Source organism: Strongylocentrotus purpuratus, unplaced genomic scaffold (genome assembly GCF_000002235.5).
Source record: "Strongylocentrotus purpuratus isolate Spur 01 unplaced genomic scaffold, Spur_5.0 spur5_scaffold_15, whole genome shotgun sequence".
In the NCBI taxonomy this organism is placed as follows: Eukaryota; Metazoa; Echinodermata; class Echinoidea; order Camarodonta; family Strongylocentrotidae; genus Strongylocentrotus; species Strongylocentrotus purpuratus.
Window position 1 is genome coordinate 19726136 of NW_022145600.1, and position 22794 is coordinate 19748929.

Genomic DNA, 22794 nt, shown 5'->3' on the forward strand with positions numbered 1-22794 from the left:
TTGTTGTTGTTGCGTATACGCCGCACCCCAACTTTTTGATTTTTTCTCACCCGAAAATACTGCGGCCTTTACGCCGGAAAATACGGTACACACTCACACTCCCTCTTCTCTGTCTCTTGCTCCTCTGTCTCTTTCTCTCTCTCTCTCTCTCTGTCTCTCTCTCTCTCTTCCTCCCCTCCCTCTTCTCTGTATGTCTCTCCTTCCACTCTTCTCTTTCTCTTGTTCTATCTTTCCTCTGATTAACAAGTTTTACACATGCCAAAGCATTTTCCAAAGATTTAGTGGAATGCTCTAATTGCCCAATGAGCAGCTGTGTCCATAAATACTTAAGCCCAAAAAATATTGCCTGCTGAATACCAAAAGGGCATTAAACTCATACACTTAAACAAAGAGTCAATGCCCATCTGGCTCTCAGCAGACAACTTTTAATGCATTTTAGCAATTAATACAATTTAGAGGTTGCACATGGTAGAGTAAAACATATTGAAGGAAACACAACTAAAAGCAGAAGATATTTCATATAAAGTAATTATTTTGTACTCTTATGCTAGTCCATTCCATCCTAAGTGCTGGCATTGAAAGAAAATAGAATACCACCTGCAATTCCACGAAGAGACGGAAATGGACGATAAATGCCCCAAACAAATTGATTTTTAGCTCAAATTGACGCAAATTACTCCGACATTATTGTGCCATTAGCAAAATGGCTGATTAAGAATGCCACTTTGCGCTGTGTTTTCAGGGTCTTCATTCTGAGACATGAACTTATTTATTGATTTTTAAAGGAATATTGAAAAGCTGTATTTGAGTAGCAAAAATTTCACAATTCATGAATTCTTTTTGTTTATTTGAAGAAGAAAAACAAGCTGTTTAGTATTAAAAAAAAAAAAATTCCAGATCCAATATCAAAGTTTGTTCAATGGAAACCTTTATACACCGAATCAACTGCATGTAGCATTTCCATGTTGTTAGTGTTGCACAATGTACATCATGGTATTTTTGATTATTCATAAAGTAATGGAATTAGCAACTGACCCTATCAAAGGTCTTTTCTAAATCATGTCCCATAAATCTAGGTAGCTCAAGGATCAAATAAGCTTGCCTTGGCGCATTATTTCCCTTTGTCTGTCTTATGGAAGCAGATTAACTTTGTGGGAATTACAAAAATAATTTGAAAATGATGTATATGTCCAATATTCAATAATGGATATTGCTTTTTCGCAATATTTGTGCCTTTGCATATTTCATAAGAAAGAAAAAAACAGGTGTTTATTTTGCAATATTTGTAATAGAAACTTCTAATGGTCACTGCCGAAAACATGTAGGTCTGCCCAACAACTGGACATGACAAGGAACCAAAAATGTGTTCCATGCATAATCCTCATGATCTTTTTCTATGTAACTTAATCCTATGGGGTCAGGAACACTTTACAGCTTCAGCCCACTTAACAGCGTATATATTATACTTAGGAATGATTCATAATGTAATGGGAGGAAACACGTAGACTGCTGTAAAAAAGGAAGTCAAGTTCAACCGACCCTAACTTGACCAGTTTCAGGTTTTTGTGTCTTCTGTACAACACAGATAATATATATGGTGTTAAGGATTTCCTTTGTAGCTAAGATAAGAAACTGTTTATAAAGCAGAAAGGTACATGGAATCATTTTAGATGACTTCTCCATTGGGGGCAGCAAATAGGAACATTTGGCAATTTCCAATGTTGCTTGAAATTCTACTTTCTCTATTAAATAAAATATTTTTATTCTGTATGTTATGAACAATGATGAATTTGACTGCAAACATTGTTCTGTCTTTTTATTTTTTATAATTTAATTTAATATAGATTCCTTAAGACATAAATGTATCATGATTTTGCTAAACAGCCCATAAATAATGGCAGACTTTGAAATGCACTCTGCTCATTTAAAACAATTTTTTGGGGAGTGCTAATCCTATTTAAAAAAAAGAAAAGAGTTAAAGAAAGAGTTTGATGAAATGACAGGGACGATGATAATACTACCCCCTCCCCTTTCCCTTAAAAAAAAAAGAAATAAGGAAGGACGAGAGAAGAAATAAGATGTAAAAGAAATTTTTAAAAATCATGTCAGGTAAGAATGAATATAATTTCAGTTCCATTTCATTCCTCAGAAAAATTGATTGACCAATAAATCAAACAAAGAATCGAAAATATAGAACATTTATTTTTGTTCAGGGGGCATAATTTCTGTGTTATTGCTGTAAATCGTGGAGATAAGGAGACATTAATACCAGACTCGGGTTAGGGTGACACCTTCAAGTGCTCGTAGGTACATGCGATGGAATATTTCCCCCGTAAGGAAAAAGAATTATTGTCCGGACCGTGTAATCAATCAGATTCGTGAAAGGGGGCTTTGTTTTGAAAACCACATATTTTTCTAGACTTTGACATTTCAATCACTCTTTCCCCCTCCCCGCCCCTCCCCCCTTAAAAAAAAAATGTAATCAAAGAAGCCTGGTTAATGTAATCATTTTGATCGAATCTACTTCTAAACATTATTTTGGTTAATGACCTTCTAGATCTTAACAGATGACTTGCAAGACATATCATAGAGTGAAAATAATTACAGTATCTGATGAGAGCCAAAGGGTTTCAAACTCCTGCACTTTTACATAGACTTAATGCCCTTGTGGCTATTAACTGGCTATCAAACAGATGACAATTGTTCTCTTGATTAATTACAGGTTGATGGATCGAGTCATCATAAAGAGATTTATTAGAGATGGGCTCTGTATGTCTGAAATTATCCTCAGGACTTAATTCATGACCATTAAACTCTAAATGTTTTGTCTGTTGAGAGCCAGAAGGATGTTAAAACTCTGTGATAAAGTGCATGGGCCAATGCCCTTCTCGCTTTCAACAGACGATTTATAAGGTTAATACAAACTCCTTAATTCCATTGCGATTGATGCAACCTTCCAAAGTGTCACAGATAGTTCTCTACTCACGGAGCTGTAAATTCAGAGTTACGGTAGAACTTGAAGTTACTCCCGAGGACATAGGCCCCTTTATGAAATTCAAATTCAAACATGAAACCTAAGCAATTCAGTGACATCGCCTTTAAACTTTGGCAAAAAGCGGTTTATAACCTGGGGCAGAAGGGTGAGCTGGGGTAAGGGTGCGTTCAAGCAATTTTTAAAAGCTAGAATCACAAACATGAATTACAAGTCAAAACGCCGTTAAAATAAACGGTTTCTGCGGGAGAGCGTTCAAGCAAATTTTTCAACAGCGCTGATTCTCGCTCAATTCAAGCCCAGCCACTGCTTATCACACTGTTAAGTTTGACCCAGAAAGTATAGGTCAACTTTGCTGCATGCTTTCTGAATTTGTTTATCGTCAACTGTCGGCCGAACCAGAAGCAGGCCATGATAATGACGTTATACAATCATGATTGAGATCTCCGTTCGTTCAAGCGATTTTTAGCAACCGTGATTCTGCAGAATCATGATACAAAACGCATCCTTTTCAGCATTCCATGTTTGCGTTTTTAAACATGTTTATTTTTACGACTGACAAAAAAAAAAATTGCTTGATATCGCTTGAACACAACCGTGTTTTAAACTAAACGTCTTTGAAAACCAAGTTTCTAGGGTAAAAAAGTGTTGATTGAACGCACCCTAGGTAACTCAGGGGTGGAGGGTAAGGATTGGCAATGGTATTGGAAACATCTGTCAAATGTATTGACTTTGATTTGAACGCTCCTCCGCCATCCCCAATATGATTGATCGTCATCCGAAAAATGTGTGTTGGCAAAGCAAAGAAGTGACAGGATGGCCGGCGTCCTACAAAAGCCCAAATTATGATCAAAATATAAACATCTTTCTTTGTGTCAATCACTTTCAACAATTGTTGCATTGTCAGATGTCATAGGTCAGAGGTCAGAGAAGGTGTAAGTTTTTAAACTGTTCGAAATATAAAAGGTCTTAAAGGCTCTTGAATTTTTGGAAATGTCGGAAAAGTATGAAATGTCAGCTGAAAGGAAATGAATGTCGTTGTTGAAAGTGAAGGGGTAGTATGGGAAAGTCATTGTTTCGTCATTATTAGTAAACTCTGAAAATAATGGAATTTCATTGCAGCTTATAGGAAGTTGGAAAGTTAGGGATTGTATGGGAATTGCATTATTGTTTCTTATTAAAAGTCTATAAAGGATATTTCCTCCTTGCTTTGTCTTAAAAGGTGCGAAAGATTTAAGTGCAGATTTTGATGGTGTTTTTGAAAATATGTAACGAAAAATATATATAATTATTGCTGTTGAAAAAAGTTTGATATGCAGGTCTTAAAGAGGGAAAGCATGATCATTTTAGAATTTTAGATGCCACCAGAAAGTTTCTTTTCAGATATAGTCGAATAATATTTCAGTGTTGCATGTGGACTATTTAAAAGTCAGGGATTGTAGGGGAGTTTCAGTGTTGCTTGTCGACAGTGTTAAGTCTAGGATTGTATTAGATTTTGTTGTTGCATGCGAAAATTGAAATGCTAGATAAAGTAATGTAATTCTTTTGTTCTTCTGGAAAATCTTGAAATATGGTATTCTCATGTTGCATATATATGTTAAAATTCAAAAGAAAAACAACAACAAAAGTTTGTGAGAGTCATTGTTTCTCCTTAAAAGTGAATGGATTCCAACTGCTTCAATTATAAGCTGAAAAGTCCAGTATAGTAAAAGAATTGAATTGCTGCATGTTCAGAGTCGGGATATCGTGGATAATAGTATATTTTGATGTTACTTCTAGCAAGTTTCAAAGTATTTATGAAAAAGGTATAATATCATGGCAGCACTAGAATTCCATTGCAAAATATTGGGCCAAAATCTGAAATTACATAATGTGAAAGAGAGAAGTTATCATCGTACGTAACAGTGATGATTTTATTTCATTATAGCAAAGGAACAAAGTCATGGCTCAATATGATAATCAACAGATATTAATAATATGAATGTTAGTGACGCTGTGCAAATACCTGTTAATAAATGTCAGACACAGTTTGATATTGCTTGGGGATTCTAATAGGATGATTTGGTTCTGCTTTACAGATCAGTGAAGCAATGGACATGTTGGCAGGTCCCTTCAAATGCTCCAGTGAAGTTGTGAACTTAGTATTTTTTTAATCATGATAATATTTTAACAGGTCTAGATGTAAATTAGCATTGTTACTTTTTCGATACATAAGGACATGTTTGCACTGAGGTCATTGTGCTCTTTCAAAGTCTTTTTTATTGCACTGAAGTAAAGGCACTTAGTACTCTTTATACACCATGATTCAAATTCTGCACTCCAAACTTGTTTATATCATATTGTACATGGACACTTTGTGTGATAAATGTTGACTGTGGCAATTCCCTGTTTGGCCCTTTTGTAAAACCAAGCCAGCAAAGAGTTGATATCGTTCTCCATTTTCTTATATTTTGATTTGTTTTTGTTTTGTTCTCCCCAGGGATTTCATTGAGCTGGTAGTGAGTCCAGACAGGGGGATCTTCATGAACAATCTGCACTTCTTTGCCAGTACCTGCATCATACCGGATGAGTCCTACCTGGCTTCCATGCTCAAGATATCACCTTTCAGGTATGTATGAACCGCTCCCATCATATAACGTCTCAGTCTCTCTCCTCTGCCTCCTGCCCCCAACCCCCCCCCCCCCCCAGTTCGTCCTCCACCTGGTTCCCCCCCCCCTCTTCGATCTTTCCCTTCCCCTCCTTTTCCCCCTCTCTGTCTCCATCTCTTATGCTTTTTTGTGTGCTAGTCCCTGTATTATATCAGATGAGTCCTACCTGGCTTCTATGCTCAAGATATCACTTTTCAGGTATGTATGAACCGCACCTGTCATATCGTCTCAGCCCCTCCTCTCTGCCCCCCCCCCCCCCCACCCGCCCTTCTTTGATCTTTCCCTTAATCTCCTCTTCCCCCTCCCTGTCTCTGTCCCCAACTCTTGACGCTTTTTTTGCTAGTCCCTGTATTATATCAGATAAGTCTTACTTTGCTTTCATGGTGAAGATATCACCTTTCGGGTATGTAGAATTAAAACGCTCCCTTGTATCGTCTCAGCCCTCTCCTCTAACGCCCCCTCTCTTTGTTGATCTTCCCCTCCCCCTCTTTGTATCTGTCCCCAACTCTTTATGTTTTTGTTTTTTTGCTAGTCCCTGTATTATACCAGACAAGTCTTATTTTGCTTTCATGTTCAAGATATCACTTTTCAGGTATGTAAAATTAAACCGCTCCCATTGTATCGTCTCAGCCCCTCTCCTCTGCCCCTTCCCTTCTTCGATCTTTCCCTTCTCCTTTTCCCCTCTCCCACTCCACTTTTGCCCTCCCTGTCTCTGTCCCCAACTCTTGATGCATTTTCTTGCTAGCTACCTGCATCACATCATATTAGATTATTCTTACGTAGCTTCTATGCTGAAGATATTACTTTTCTGGGTGGGCATTTCACAAAGATTAAGGTTGACTTTAAGTTGAACTTAACTATGGCAGGCCATTCATGCCACTGGTTGCTCTCACCATTATGACCTTTTGATAATATTTTTTCCTTCAATAATGATTTATCAAAAAATGTAAATTCTGTAGATTTGAAACCATGATTTGTACGTCCCTTGAAAGACCAATGCCAGTAAAATGGTGAGAGCCAACGGTGGCATGAATGGCCTGCCATACTTAAGCCAAACTTAAAGTCAATCTTAGTCTTTGTGAAACACTCCCAAGTTTGTCTTCTTCTTTCTGATGAGCAACTGCAATCAACCAGCTGATCGTTCTGTTTTACTCTTTAGAATACCTCCTCTCTGTCTTGACGTACCACTTGATGCATTTCTTTGCCATACCAAATGAATCCTAAATTTCCCAAAATGGCCAGAAACATGGGTTTGAAGCCGGTGTTGAGTCGGTTCGGCAGTCTGTCTGTGTTAGTACATAGTAGTGGGGGGGGGGGGGGGGGGGGGGGGTGCATTTCTTGTGTGATTTTGTGAAAATCAGGTATGTTTTTTGATGTGTGAAAGTCGTGTTTTGTTTCTAATCTTCTCTTTCCACACATAGCCAACTGTCATTTGTACTATAGACAGAGTTCATAATGCCACTTAGACAAACATTAATATCTGTCTGGGTGGTCTCACATTTGCTTATCATGATTTCTTTCAGCTAAATTTGGCAATGAGGAGGTAAACCTATTCTCAAACTTGAGGTGGCAAAATAAAATGATGTAATATGGGTGTGGTGCTTCACATTTCTTTTTGTCTTAATGCACAGAAAGTCACAGAAATGTGACTTTTGTTGTGTGCAGTTGCTTTTTTTTTCTTCCCCTCCACTTATCAGTCATACAAGCAACTATGTTTGGGGCAGTTTACCCTATCCTGTGGGCCATATTGATGGTTGTGATGATTCATATTTTTCTCCTCACTGCTTGGAAAACAAAAACTTGTGTAGATGCTTGTAAAGATAGCTATGGAAAGTACCGAAAGAAAAGAAAATTTTATGAATCTACTGGAGCCATTTTAGCAGCAAGACACTTGGGCATATCACAAACATTCAGTGCTACAATACCAAAATTTTGCTGGATAAAATAATTGTGAATCTGGGCCCTGTTTAGTGAAACTTGTTATCAATAACAAATACTAAAGTTTTTATGACAAACTTGCTCTCAGCCGATCAAATGCCACGATTTCCGTAGCTTATAATAGTTATTGTAACTCGTTATTGATAAGTTTTATAAAACAGGGCCCTAGCTCATTTGCAAAACAATCCGGTGTTACAGCTACACTCAGCTTTGAGGCGCATGTCTAGTAATATACAATGTGACTGCAGTGCATACAGTATTACTCAAGACGTCTAGCAATTTCATTTCAAGACATAGGATATGAATTGGAGGAAATGGATAAAACCCAATGTCTGTACTTTGAGATGATTATAAAAGAGTCATTTGATGAGTAATGTGATACTTCCAGTATAATTTGATATTCATTTTGGTATTGAGAGTAGGATGACGATTGTATTTCTTGTGAAACTTGGTCGTCACTTCTTGTGGTATGTCACTCTCTCTGTCTCTCTGACTCTCTTCCTTTCAGTCTGTTTCTTTACCTCTCTCTTTCTCTTTCTCTCTCTCTCTCTCTCTCTCTCTCTCTCTCTCTCTCCTTTTCTCTTTCTCTCTCTCCCTTTCTCTCTCTCTCTCTTTTTCTTTCTCTCTTTCTCTTTCTTTCTCTTTCTCTCTCTTGCTTTCCACTATCTTTCATCCATTCTCTTTCTTTACCCCTGTCTCCCCTTCTCTCTATCTTACTCTCTTTTGACTATCTTCCATTCATTCTCTCTTTTGTTATCTCTCTCTCTCTCTCTCTCCCTTCTTCTTCCCCTTTTCCTTCTGGCATTTTGCTCCCTCTTTCCCACTCTTTTCTCTCTCTCTTACTCTCTCTTCCTCCCCCCCCCTCTCTCTCTGTCTCTCTCTCTCTCTCTTCTCTCTTCCCCCTCTCTGTCTCATCGTCCCTCTCTTTCTTTGTGCTATATCTTCTGTGCATCATTTATCTTTACTCTCTTTTATATTTCAGCAACTTGACAAAAATACACTTGCGTAAGTCCAACAAAATCCATGCCGGAAAGACACGGATACGTCTCTGTATCCTAGAGGCATTTCCAAATTGTCACAACCGTATCTCGCCATCTTACAAAGAATTAGAGCACTCCTCTATCAATATATTAAATATTAAAAGAGGAATTAGACTTCACGTATTCAATATTTTATATATTTATCCAGGGATTTGTCAGAGATTTTTTTATTTCCCTTTCCTTGATGCTGCTTTCTTGTCTCCTCCTGGCACGAAGCTTCAGAAGTTTTAACCCAGGATGCGCTGAGGGGGTCGGATCTGGCTTTTGTCTTGTAATATCTTATCCCTGGAATCAGTTGAGAACCTAAAGGGGCATTCACATCAGAGCAAATAGACCAGTTAACTAACATATTCAAATTGATGGATGTTTTTATTCCTGGGGACCTAGCAACAAGTTATTTCATTAACCTGTTATTGATGATTGGACTACAATATATAGAATCCAGTCTGCATTATATATTACTTGTTGCTGTGTCAGGCAAACCTAACAATATTTCAGCTAATGTCAAGAACATCCTTTATTTATTAAAAGGATGCATAAACTCTGAACATGTTAGTAAACCAGTCAATTTATACACAATTTGTTTAAATAAACATAAAGAATCATTTCATAGTGGAAGGGGCATATATCCACACAGGATGAGAATATTGTATGAAGAAAACATTGTATACTAAACATTTAAAAAGACACAGTTTGGTAGGTCACCTTCTACCATGGGCTGTTTGAGGGTATAAAATCACTGCCGTTATTTTGAACCAAGTAATCTATATTATTAATACGCAAAATCGCCGCGGGGGGTCCAAAACGGGGCAAAACGGTTCCTCAAAAACGCCTTTCCCCGACCCCGCTCGCCTCCGCCGTGGCGCGGGAACGGTGGCACAATTCCACGAGGCCTGTCTCCCGTAACCCGCGTGCCACCTCGACCCCGCGATCGACGTCCATGCCGTTAAACGCGGTTTCGGGGTGCCGGGGAGGACGGGCGGACGAGAGCACGGCGGGCGTCGTGGATTGCGAGGAGGCGACGAACCCGCGAGAGCGAGTTGACAAGGCGTGCACCCGCCCTCTGTCTAATTATCAAAGAGAGACGAAGAGACACACGATAGACGAGAATCCACTCGCGTCAACGGGTGTAGCAAGTCTCATTGTAAAGGCTGCGGCGTATCTTGAGTAAGGCCTCTTGCTATAGGATTCGCTTTGTAGCGTGTAAGAGAAATACACATCAACAGATGACTCACGCGGGTGAGGGGGTGTAAGAAATGCACGCTCTCACGGGTTGGGCTTACCCGTGTTATGCGTCTTTCTATAGGATATGCTTTGTAGGCCAGGCGCCCATAGTATACGTGTATTTCACTCTCACCGTCACACATGTACACACACTCGATTCGAGTCGTGGCGATTGCGACAATTGGCGCAAACCATGGACCTATTTTCGCGTAAAATCTTTACTCTGAAAATAATTATACAAATTCTGTGATCTATGCCAACATATTCATAGTCCAAGCTTCTGTTTTATTGGTCTTTTCATGAAAACTACCTCGAAATAACAACAATAATAACGCAAATAGATCTGTGATAGTACGCCTGACCAATCTGCGATTTATGCACACACACAGAGCAAACAGGATTTCAAATGCCTTCCAGCCCCCAACTCAGGCGGGTCATCACGGCGCTCAAGCCATCGTTTTACGCTGCGCCGCAGTTACTGCACTACACTGTATAGATTTGATTTCCGTACTATGTTTGATTTCGTTTAGCGTTGGTTATTTGAAACTTTTGAAATCCGAAAGACTGTAAATATGTTAAATAGACTCTTGATGTTGGATTTCTTTTCTACTGACCTGTTAATGAAAGCATGAGGGATAAACAAAAAAAATAAGGACTGCTCTGTAATTGGATGGTGGTGGAAATTATCACTCCCTCGATTTCGTTCAAATACTGGCCCTTCTATTACCCCCTCGGCTTTGCTTCGGGTGATAGAAGGACCGGTATGAACTCCACCTTGGAAATGATAATTTCATCCTCATGAGCAGTCAATATTTGTTTATTTTCACTGAGACCTCTGGGACCTCTCTGAAATTCTTTGTATCATCCATGCAAAATATCATTTTGTTGATAATTTTGTTTAATAGAACATTTAGTTTTAATAATGTATGTTAAGCCAAGTTAAACAATTATTGTTACTCATGTTTTGATTTGGGATAAGTTCTAATTAGAGATGAGTGAAAATATGAAAAATGAGAATGGGAGGATTGAGAACAGTATTCGTAAGAAACTGGACGGGAAATGGATAATGAGAATAAGGATATATATGGGAATGAATGAAAAACAATAATAATAAATAATGAAAGTGAAAACGAAAGTTAAAGCGTAAAATAGTTTGCATCAGTTTGTTTACAAATTACTTATTTAATTTTTTCTTTCAATCTTCAAGTTTTATTATATGTTACAAATAAAAAAAAACATTTCATAATGATATATGAAACAGCAAACAAAAGGTTAATATTCTATCGAATTAAATATTAATAACAAGAGTAGAAAAAGAATAAAATGATAAAAAGTAGGCCTATACCAAGAGGGAAAATGAAATTGAAAATAAAAGGGGGGACAAAAACAGAAAAACAAACATGAAAATTTAAAAAATCGATAGCACATCATTAACAACCACCCACCACCTAGAATCCCGTGGATTTTCCACGGGTCCTCCTAGTCCATACATTAATATATATGACGAAATTGCCAACGAAATATAATGTTTGCTCTGGTCATATCGGCACACTATTAACCCCTTGCGGACTGGAACCGTGTGGTGCTTGTGTTGAGCTGAATGGAATTAGAGAACTCAGTAGTCAACGGGGAAAAAAGCCCCTTTTAGCTACACAATTTCCTTTTAATACAGTTTTCAGCATTGGCATTTATTGGACTCTTCACCAAATTTTATTCAAAATGAGATTTTGATGAATAGTGTATAGTGTATGAAAATCATTCAATTATCTAATAACTATTTGACGGTAGCCTATAACTATAGTCATAGTTTTTCTTTGCTTCACCATGATTCGTGCTATCCTTAATGAGGTGGAAGAGCTAGGTCAGATATACTCCCTCGTTGTTGAAAGTACATTAATAATGATGACAATAACAGGATTCTGGAATGGGCTATATTATTTCCTAAAATAGAATGAATAGGATACATTGATGACCGGATGACAGGAAAAGGATGGGGACAAAGAGGGGTTTTTGTCAGAATATTGTGATTTGATGCCATGAAATTAAATATGTATATCCTCAATTCTCCAGACATGTTTGTAATATATCTTACTCTTAAATCTGTATTAAAATAGTTAAAGCCCCACTGCACTACGTATAGCTACTTGCGCCCTCTATATAGCAAACAATACCTAATCGGTGATCATTGGTCCCCCATGGTCCCCTTTTTCGTATGTTAATTGAGAGCTGACTTGAGGAGATAACCACCTGTCAGTGACCATGCTGGGTGGGCTAATCCCTCCTGGCCAAACTAGTGCAGACGGGCTTTAAAAGAAGAAAACAAAAGTTGGCGTTATTATTTCTATTCTTCTACTAGCTCTTGCCCATCACATAGAGTAAAGAAGCCGGTAATCGGCCAGCTCCAGTTTTCGGCCGATTGGTTGGATGCAAGGTAAAATCACTCTAAAATACATCGCATAATAGCATAACAGATATCCCACACATACCATACCATGCCAGTGTCACTGAAGAACCACATTTGCAATGAAAAATATATCCTAAAATATCACATTTTAGCGATGTAATCGGCGGTCCCGCTACCCGAATCTGAAAAATCGAGTATCTTACGCGTGTCTGTAAGAAATATGGGTACCATAAAATGAGCTTTATTTCAAGTATTTTTCAGATTTAGAGCCCGATTTTGTGCTAGTCGCAAGCTCAAAAGTATCTCATCGCATGTATTAAATCAATGCAGCCGCACACCGCAACGCACACACGATATCTCTGTCTAATTCAGATTCCAATATCCGATCACCGCAGTACTAGTTTTCGGCCTGGCGAGCTCCGGGGAGCTCCGGCGTGGGATATCTGCTCCGCCCGCTAGTGCTATAGATCAGCGCGGAAACGCACGGCGCGTGCGCGCGCTTCCTATTGACTTTGTACATACGGCCGAAAACTGGTACGCTATGCCGAAAACTGACTCCGAAACAGTGAAAATTGAAATGAATATTGTCATGGCAATTCATGATTTTTTTCTGGGATTCTTGTTTTGTTTAAATAATAATAATATTTGCTTCATGATTTGAACAAAAAATGATAATAAATAGGAAGTAAAGGGTCCAAAAAATAGGATTTTGTCTTAAATGGCCGAAAACCGGCTCCTTTACTCTATACAAATATCTTTTCATTGTTCGTAATGATCCACTCTCAAAGTTTCTTGAAAGTCGTGACTACTGTCAGAAAATGAAGTACACAATCAACGCCGGCATTCATAGCACAGTTGTGCGAAATAGACCAGCCTTGTATTGAAGTAACTTGCACCAAAAAAGGATTATTAGCATTTGGGCAAAGTTGCAGTAAAATGGTTTTGCATACCTATCGCTGCATGATCATAATGTAATACCAATATATACCATGGAAAAAGCAGGTATTATTGATTTCATAGAACGTTCTCAGAGCTGAGAATAAGCAAACAAAAGTCGTTACTAATTGATTTGGGCTTCCGTCGCTGGCTTTTTTTTCTTCTTCTCTATGCAGTTTGTTACTTGTATTTTATAGCTGTTTTCTTGTCTTACATAGAATGTGAATCTTTAAGAATTATGAGGTCTTTGCGAAGTTTTTATATCTGTAGTTTAAAAAAGGCAATAGTATCATGAAGAATATAAAATCGTGCTTATTCAGGAGGAGGATTTATTGCTAAAGATACTTGTCTGATTAATTGCTGACAAGACAAAGAGCGCAACGTTTGAGTTAATCATACAACTTTTTTTGTCCTCTCCTGAAAACTTTACTATTCCTCTTTTCTTTTGTACTGTCTCAACTCAATTAAAAGTCAGCAGCGAACCTTTCCCATACTGTCATCTCCCTCTTTATGGATGTTCAGTACTTCTTATTTCCTCTTAAAAAAAGAAAGAATCGGAGCCTTGCAGTGGGTTGAAGATATTTCTTTCTGGTTTCATAAATGACTTTCATAAGTGACCTACCTTTTACCACTTCTTCTCTAAAGCTTTGTTTCCTGCCTCCTTTTATCCTTCACCAAAATCTTCATCGGCTTATACTGTTTCCATAATTTTCCCATTACTCTTGCTGTATATGTCAGAAAATCTTATTAAATTCTTAGGAGGTAGCATCTCCCTCTATCACCCTATTTCATCATGAGTAATGCATCATCTAATTCTTGAATCTTTCAGAAACACCTATATCCATGGCAACCTGCATCATCTGAAGCAGTTTGCGCGGAAGGATGACAGAGGCTTTTGCCGTCACACGGAAGACATCGACTTTTGTGGACAGGTAAGCTTCTTATCTTATTAAAAGTTATGAATATATATGATTAGTGGGGAAAGGGGGATAAGGGAGAAAGAGTGATAGATGGAGAGAGAGAAAGAGAGAGAGAGAGAGAGAGAGAGAGAGAGAGAGAGAGAAGTAGAGAAGTAGAGATAGAGAGATGGAGAGATCAGAGAGAGAGAGAGATAAAAAGGGGTGTGTAGAGAAGACGAGGAGAAAAAGAGCTGAATTAGAGAGGGAGGGAGGGGAAAAGATTTATAAGAGTGAGAAGATAGTGAGGAGAGACAAAGTGTGTGTGTGTGAGAGAGAGAGAGAGATTTGTGGGGAAAAAGTCGGAGGAAAAAAGAGAAGGATAGATGCCACGATGATGCAACACAAAACAATAGAAGTAATTCTTGTAGCTACAAATCTTCTACAAAGTAAGACTGTTGAGCGAATTCTATTATCGTTTATTTTTTTTGGTCTATTTCTCTTTCTCTGATTGTCTATCTCTGTGCCACTTTCTTTCCATCTATCTTATCGTACCTCTTACCCCCCCCCCCCCCCCCACCACTCCCCCTTCTCTCTCTATCTCCCCCTAAACCCCCTTTTCTCCCATTTCTCCCAAACATGCTTTCTTCTTCTATCATTTTTTTGTATCATCATAATATTTCTTTGCCCATTCTCTCATATATACATTATCTTCCCCTGCTTCTCTTTGTCTCAAATCCCTTTTGCTTTCCAGCCTTTATGGATGCAAAAACACATCTGACTTTCATTTCCCTAATTATGCATGTATATGAATGACATTCATAGGACTGTCATTCTTGATTATATCAGATTAAGCTTGTCTATGTCATATGACAGATAATTGCGGGATTCTTAGTGTATATTAAAATAGATGCCTGTTCTTCTACGATATAATGCTCTGCTTATTACATCTTCATTTTTATCTGTTTCTGCCCTCTCCTCCTCTCTTCTCCCCCTCCCATCTCCCCTCTCCTTCCCAAAGATGATTCAAGCCACTTTAATTTGGGTAGCTATAAGTCAATGCCAAGTAAAAAAAATTATCTAAATTCAAGTGTTGTATTGAGTACTAGCCAAAATCCTAATATGAATTACCTATGTTTTTGTTTGTTTCCTGTCAAATGTTTTTACGGGATTTTGAGGAAATCATACTTTGGACTTTGTATAGAAACGGATGATTGCTGTATTTCTTTATTAAAGAAATACTGTACTAGAAGCGCTACCCCAAAATCCCCTCTAGTGCCATCAAGTCCTCTGCTTGCGAAACTGAAATTAGGTGTTGGATTATGTAGGGAGGAACTATTATGGCTAAACAATATGGTAGGATAATGTCATTGTCTTGTAACAAACAGATAAGCAACTTAAAGATGCATAGTACTAGTGAGCTCTCATGGAGCACTCTTGGGGTATGTACCAAATACAGGGTGTTGTCAAACACCAGGATTAGCCTTCAGTTTTACCAAAGACTCTGGACTCTTTCTTGATGGGACTATAGGTTTGCTGTGCCTATGTGCGAGACCTGTATACCCGATGGTGGTATTTCCACCAAGACTGGTGTCAGCAAATTATGACCTGCTGCATATGGAACCTGGCGACCATCTCCCTTTAAATCAAACTTGAGTTGTAAGGAGACACCACCACTCCAGAAACTGAGTATAATGTACTGTACATTTAATAGCCCTTCTCTGGTGAAGGATGTATCTGATATCAAAACTACCCATTACACCCATTTACAATACCAGTGCTCGATACAAGAGTGAGGGGCCAGGGTGAACACGTGGAGTGTATGCTTTAGCGAATATGAATATGAATATGTAAGAGCGCCATTGCTAGAGTGGGCGTGTCTCCCTGACTACAGGTGGGGCTAGAAGCCTTGAATTCACTGTCAGGAGTAAACAAGGCTGTTTCCTAAACATGATTTCAAAGGCTTTCGAGAAATCAACCCAAGATCATTTTCTACACCCCATTGTATATCCCATTGAAATCATATTCAGAGTATGGAATACTCACCTGAAAAGTTCATACCGTGCAAACACAATCAACATTAAAGGTAAAGACCAGTATTGGAAACGCCCCAATTTCAAAAAATGAAATGGAAGCTCTCATTACCAATCATGTGAAAGAATATGTTTTGACTAATACATGATGATAACAAATTTGCCAGGAAATACCGCCTACAAATTCATATATTTGGTAAATTTGTTTCTCTCATGGTCTGTGAGAGATATAGGGTAGTCCCATATACATCTTTCTGTGTATAGTGCTTGTAACTTTACGAAGAATGGGCCAAATTTCTTATCATTTTGATGATTCCAGAACCTTGCAGATGCTAGATGCTAGATGATCAACCTTTTATGATCGATTCCACAACGTTTCTTTCAAAATGCAATCGCATGACCATAACTGGTCTTTACCTTTAACGTTTTACTAGCTTCTTGCAAAATCTTGCTATTTCGCCTGGTTGCTAAGCTATAAGGTAAAAACCTCAAGCAGTACCAGGTAGTTGCGAGCCTGTGGGAGCCTGTGTGATTGTTAGTAGGACTTTGTTAACAGATTTGATGTACTGGTCACTTCAATTTAAAAACAACGACTGACTTGCCACACGAATATAGCTTATGTTGAAGTGGGCTTTACATCTTTTTGAAGCAAACAACCGTTACAATATACAAGTACGAACCTGGATCTATCTGAGGACAATACAAAAAGTTATATCTATATCAATATCTTTGGATCAACAATTTAGTCAGCGCTGACTAAATTTGACCAATCACAGACCTGGAAAATAGTCGGTGACAAAAGAATTGTCGGTGAACATGATATTAGTGGGTGGTTTTCACTGACTGATCCAAAGATATTGAAAAAACACTGTTGCACAGGATTTGCCTTCCCTGAATATTTTTGTACTTAAAGAAACATATAAATGTAAACATACAAGTATTTAAACATTGAATGTTTAGTGCAAGGGGGTGTTAAAGGATACGTATAATACCTGGTATTCTTGTTGATTCTTGTTCATGCCCTGCGTTGCTTTTTCCCCTCGTATGATTGTATCCGTTTTTAGATAATACAATAATAGTATGAAGTCTACAAATACTATCCCCCCCCCCCCCAAGTTTTCTTCCCCATTTCTAATACGATGTTGGTATAAATGAGAGCATCACTTTTGAATCGATGAGTCCCTTTGGAACCCTATAAAATTGAAGCATGCATGCGATCGATGCTCACTCACTAATGTATTGTGGTGTGCGTGCGTGATTGAGAGGTTTGTAGTACTATTCACGCTATAAAACTGAATGATTAAACTTGATCTAGATGACTTTTTAAAGGAAAGAATGCATATGTATTCAATGCAATGCTGTTGATTTGCGTTTGCTTTAGAATAACAATCAGTTTGAGAAAAGTTAAGATATTGAAAATTATTTTAATGTTAAAAGCAGATGTGTGGTTTTCAAAATACGTGGCAAAGAAATGTCTTTACCAATCTAATTACCAGAATTTTAATTGAGCTAATATTTCACAAGCAGGATCACTTTCATCATCAAACAAGCAAATATAGTAATAGGTTATTAATTACAACCCAGTATACATTTGTCTGTAAATTATCGATGGAGCTAATATTTCATCAGCAAGATCACTTCCCCCTGTAATGCATGGTTAATAATTATTCAAACAAGCAAATATAGTTATAGGTTGATAGTACAACCCAGTATAGATTTGTCTGTAAATTGTCATGGAAAGCTAATATTTAATCAGCAAGATCTCTTCCCCAGCAATGGTTAATAAATATTCAAACAAGCAAATATAGTTATAGGTTGATAATGAAACCCATTATAGATTTGTGTGTAAAGTGATCAATATACCAGACAGCTGGGCAAAGAAACACTAATTATCAATCATTTCTTTTTCCACTTTTGGCATTGTAAATTAATTTGATTTGCTTCTTTATACAAATTAACTGGAGAGCCAGACATATGCTAGCAATAATCAATTTTCTCAAGAGACTATAAGTTTGAATAGGAATCGTTTCCATATTCTGTGGTTTTTATTGATTTGTCCTCACAAAGTGGTTAATGATAACAATTTTGTTCAACAGCATGCTGTAAGAACTCGCACGGTTTTCAACAATATATGCAGGGAGCCAGAAGGGTGTTAACTCATATATTTTTCTACACAAACCTAAAGCTTCTTCTGAGTAGAATAAGAATGAACAAGAAGCCGAAATCGGACAATAAAAGCGGAAGCTAAAGGAACAAAGTGTTATGATATACATGTATGTATCCTACGGGATTGAATGACTTAATAAAGTCCACGCATGCGCGTGTCTTATATATCTGAACTACGTCTCAATACATGGTGGCAGCGGCGGAGCCTTAGAATTTGACATTTTCACAGGATAGCTTAAATCCTACGAGAAAAAGGACAGTGCTAAATTAATAGCGCAAGTTTCAAGCTGAGGTGAATATATGTGTGAACAAATTTTGAGGTCTTGAATAAGTGAATCCAGCCGTCAGAAAATATGCCTACAACAGGCGAACATGAGACAGCCGCTCAGCAGCAGCCCGATGGCAATGTCGAGCAGAACGGGACGGCTGACCAGTCGCCTACGCAGCTAGCGACGGGTCGCACTCAGCAGAGAGTGTCAGCACCGCCTCCCGTGAGCGGGATACGACCACCACCCCAATTGACTATAAATCGCGGAGTGATTGAGGGGTGGAAAACATGGCGTCAGATGTGGACGAACTACAGCGTGGTAGCACATCTGGATCGCCAAGCATCAGTGTACCAGACGGCATTGTTTTTGCATACAATCGGCCCGTTGGGACTAGAAATATACAACAGTTTTGTTTTCGCTAATGCCAATGGGGAAACTAGCAACCTGGATGAGATAATAGAGGCATTTGAACGGTACGCTGTCGGTGAGAAGAATGAAACCTACGAGAGATACCTCTTCAATAAACGGCAACAAGAACCAGGTGAGAGTTTTGAGTCATTTCTTGCCAATCTCAGATCTCTCGCCAAATCATGTAATTTCTGTAAATGCATGACAGACAGCCTCCTCCGGGACAAGATAGTGCTGGGCACCAATGATGCGCAGACGAGGAAGCAACTACTACAAGAAAGGAAACTGACACTCGGTGGCTGCATCGACATCTGTAAGAGCGCAGAGACAGCTGAATCGCACCTCAAAGCTTTCAGTGAGGCCGGTAGCAGCAGATCAGCGGCTCATATCCATAAGATCCGGCCAAGCTTTAAGAAAGGAAAGCAGAGCGGTGGACCAAAAAGAGATAACAGCAAGCGCAGCACTGGCAAAGCAGCAAAATCTCAATGCAAGTACTGTGGCAGGGAGCACCCGAGGGACAAAAACAAATGTCCAGCCTACGGACAAACCTGCAAGGCATGTGGAAAGCAAAACCACTTCGCCAATGTGTGCATGCTGAGCAAACGAATGCACCAAGTAAATGATCCGGCCGACAGTGACTCGAGCACCGAGTATATAGACAATGTCACAATCACCATCAACACCGTTAAACCGAGAGATGAGGTGTATGCCAGAATGATGATCAATGAGAAAGCAGTAGACTTCCAGGTGGATAGCGGGGCTAGTGCCAACATCCTGCCATTGAGACACCTGGAAGGGGCTGACTACGTCCTGAAACCTAGCAAGAAAAAGCTCATGATGTGGAACGAAATCACAATGGCCATCGAAGGCGTCAGCAGGGTCAAGATGCTAAACCCCAAGACGAAGCAGAAATATTCGGTGGAATTCATAGTGGTGGACAAGGACTTCACACCGTTGTTGGGAAGCACAGTCAGCCAGCATTTGAAGCTCATCACGGTCAATAATGAGAACTTCATAAGAGTTCACGCAGCTTCCAGCCAGAAAGACAAGGCATGCAAGCCTGAAGAACGCTATGCAGAAGTCTTTGATGGAGAGCTGGGAGAGATGCCTGGAGAGGTCAACCTGCAAGTGGATAAAGAGGTGCAGCCCACCATCTTACCTCCAAGAAGACTACCCCATGCAATCAAACAAAAAGTGAAAGCAGAGTTGGATCGCATGGTTGACCGTGAAGTGATCGCGAAGGTGACAAAACCGACGAGTTGGGTCAGCCAACTAGTGGTGGCTGAGAAAAAGAATGGTGACCTTAGGATATGCATTGATCCACGGCCACTGAACAAGGCACTCAAACGCGAGCACTACCCTCTACCTATAGTTGAGGATATCTTGCCAGATCTCAACCAAGCAAAGATCTTCAGCAAGCTTGATATGAGTTCTGCATTCTGGCAAGTGAAACTTGATGAGCCCTCAAGCCACCTGACGACATTCAACACGCCCTTTGGCCGCTACCGATGGCGCCGTTTACCATTCGGTACAAGTGCCTCATCAGAAATCTTCCAGCAAAGATTGCATCAAGCACTTGAAGGACTGCCAGGGGTGATTTGCGTAGCAGACGATATCCTTGTGTATGGGAAAGGGACAACGATGGAAGAAGCAATCATCGACCACGACTCGAAGCTTGAGCAATTGTTCCAGCGATGTGTTGAACAACACATCAAGCTCAACAAGGAGAAGTCCGTGTTCAGAGCAACTGAGATTCCTTTCCTAGGACATGTCGTCACAAGTGCAGGACTACAGCCTGATCCAAAGAAGGTTGCTGATGTCCTCAAAATGCCAAATCCCTCTGACGTACAAGGCGTGCAGAGGTTAGTGGGATTTGTGAACTACCTAAGCAGATTCTTGCCCAGTCTGTCCGATACGCTAGAACCCATCAGACAGCTGACACGCCCAGACATAGCATGGGAATGGTCTACAGAGCAAGCCAACGCAATGTCAAACATCAAAAGAATGGTTTCAGAAGCACCACTCTTGGCCTACTACAACCCTAAGGAAGAGCTAACCATCCAATGCGACGCAAGCAACAAGGGTTTGGGAGCAGCACTTCTGCAGAATGGACGCCCCATAGCGTATGCCAGTAGATCCTTGACCGACACAGAATCGCGGTACGCCTCAATTGAGAAGGAAATGCTAGCTGTAGTGTTTTCAATGGAGCGTTTTCATCAATACACGTTTGGTCGATTTACTAGCGTTGTGAGCGACCACAAGCCGCTTGAAATGATCATAAAGAAGCCGCTGGTGAAGGCTCCGAAACGCCTTCAGGGGATGCTCCTCCGTCTTCAAAAATATCATTTTGATATCAGCTATCAACAAGGAAAGCTCATGTATCTCGCAGATACCTTGTCGCGGGCAGTTGGTGGTGATCCAAGCGAAGTGAATTTCTTTGAAGAAGTGAATATGGTAGCACATTTACCTATCCGAGATGAGCGCCTTCAGCAAATTCGTGAGCAGACCGCTGCAGATCAAGTACTTCAGAAGCTCAAGAGCGTCATCGTCAGCGGGTGGCCGAATGACCGGCACACTCTGCCTGAGGAGCTAACACCATATTTCGGTTACAGAGATGAACTAGCAGTTCATGATGGTCTAATCTTCAAAGGAGAGCGTGTGATAATTCCAATAAGCCTTCGCAGGGAGATGAAGGAAAAGATCCACTCATCCCATCTGGGCATGGAAGGGTGTCTTCGACGTGCTCGCGAATCAATCTTTTGGCCTGGTATGGCTAGTGAAATCAAGCAGTTTATCGCGACATGTGATGTATGCCGATCATACGAAGTCAAGCAACAAAAGGAGCCTCTGATGGCTCATGATCTGCCTCAAAGGCCATGGGAAAAAATAGGCACAGATCTTTTCTCATTGAAGGGAAAAGATTACATGGTAACCGTCGATTACTACAGCAACTTCTTTGAAGTTGACCGATTGGATAACACAAGTAGCCAATTGGTGATTCGAAAGCTCAAAGCACACTTCGCGAGATATGGAAGCCCTACGCAAGTCGTTAGCGACAACGGGCCCCAGTATACATCAGCCGTGTTTCGGCAGTTCGCAAGTGAATGGGATTTCGAGCATCTCTGCAGTAGTCCCGGTAACAGCAGAGCCAATGGAAAGGCAGAATCCGCAGTCAAAACAGCAAAACGCATCATCATGAAGAGTGATAAGTCGTGGTCCGATACTTACCTTGCATTGTTGGATCACCGCAATACACCTTCGCAAGGTCTGGATACAAGTCCGGCCCAACGACTTATGAATCGCCGTACACGCACGCTCTTGCCTACTTCAGCGAGTCTACTCGAGCCAAGGGTAATACGTGAACGTGAGAAGATGCAATTACGTATCGCAAAGCAAGCGTACAACTACAACAAATCTGCAAAAGATTTGACCCCACTGCAGGAAGGTGATACCGTGCGAATGCAACCTCTTGTCCAGGGGCAAAAGAACTGGGAAAGAGCAATCGTGAAGCGACGCTTGGATGAGCGTTCCTACGTTGTCGAAACGCCCTCCGGCATCTACCGTCGCAATCGCGTACACTTACGTCAAACACCTGAAAATCCTCCTGATGAAACAACCACGAGCAGCAACGAAACCGCGGAAATTCAACACGCAAATGACCACAATGCAACACCTGATGAAACTGAAGCGCGGCCTGCCCCTCAGGCAAGCCAATCAAATGACATTGAACTAGCGCCGAAAACTCGTTCAAGGCGTACGGTCAAACGTCCAAACTATCTGAAGGACTATGTTACTCGTTAATTTGCATGCCCGTGGATAAATATTCATGCTCCTATAACT

At 39.9% G+C, this 22794-nt stretch overlaps 1 protein-coding gene across 1 annotated transcript in view; it reads left to right on the forward strand.

The window, feature by feature from the left end:
• LOC105445013 overlaps positions 1 to 22794 on the forward strand; it is a 56300-nt gene that overhangs the window by 17041 nt on the left and 16465 nt on the right. The window contains exons 3-4 of the mRNA XM_030985983.1: positions 5472 to 5600; positions 14012 to 14114. Coding sequence (XP_030841843.1) covers positions 5472 to 5600; positions 14012 to 14114 — 232 coding nt within the window. The remainder of the gene's footprint in view (positions 1 to 5471; positions 5601 to 14011; positions 14115 to 22794) is intronic.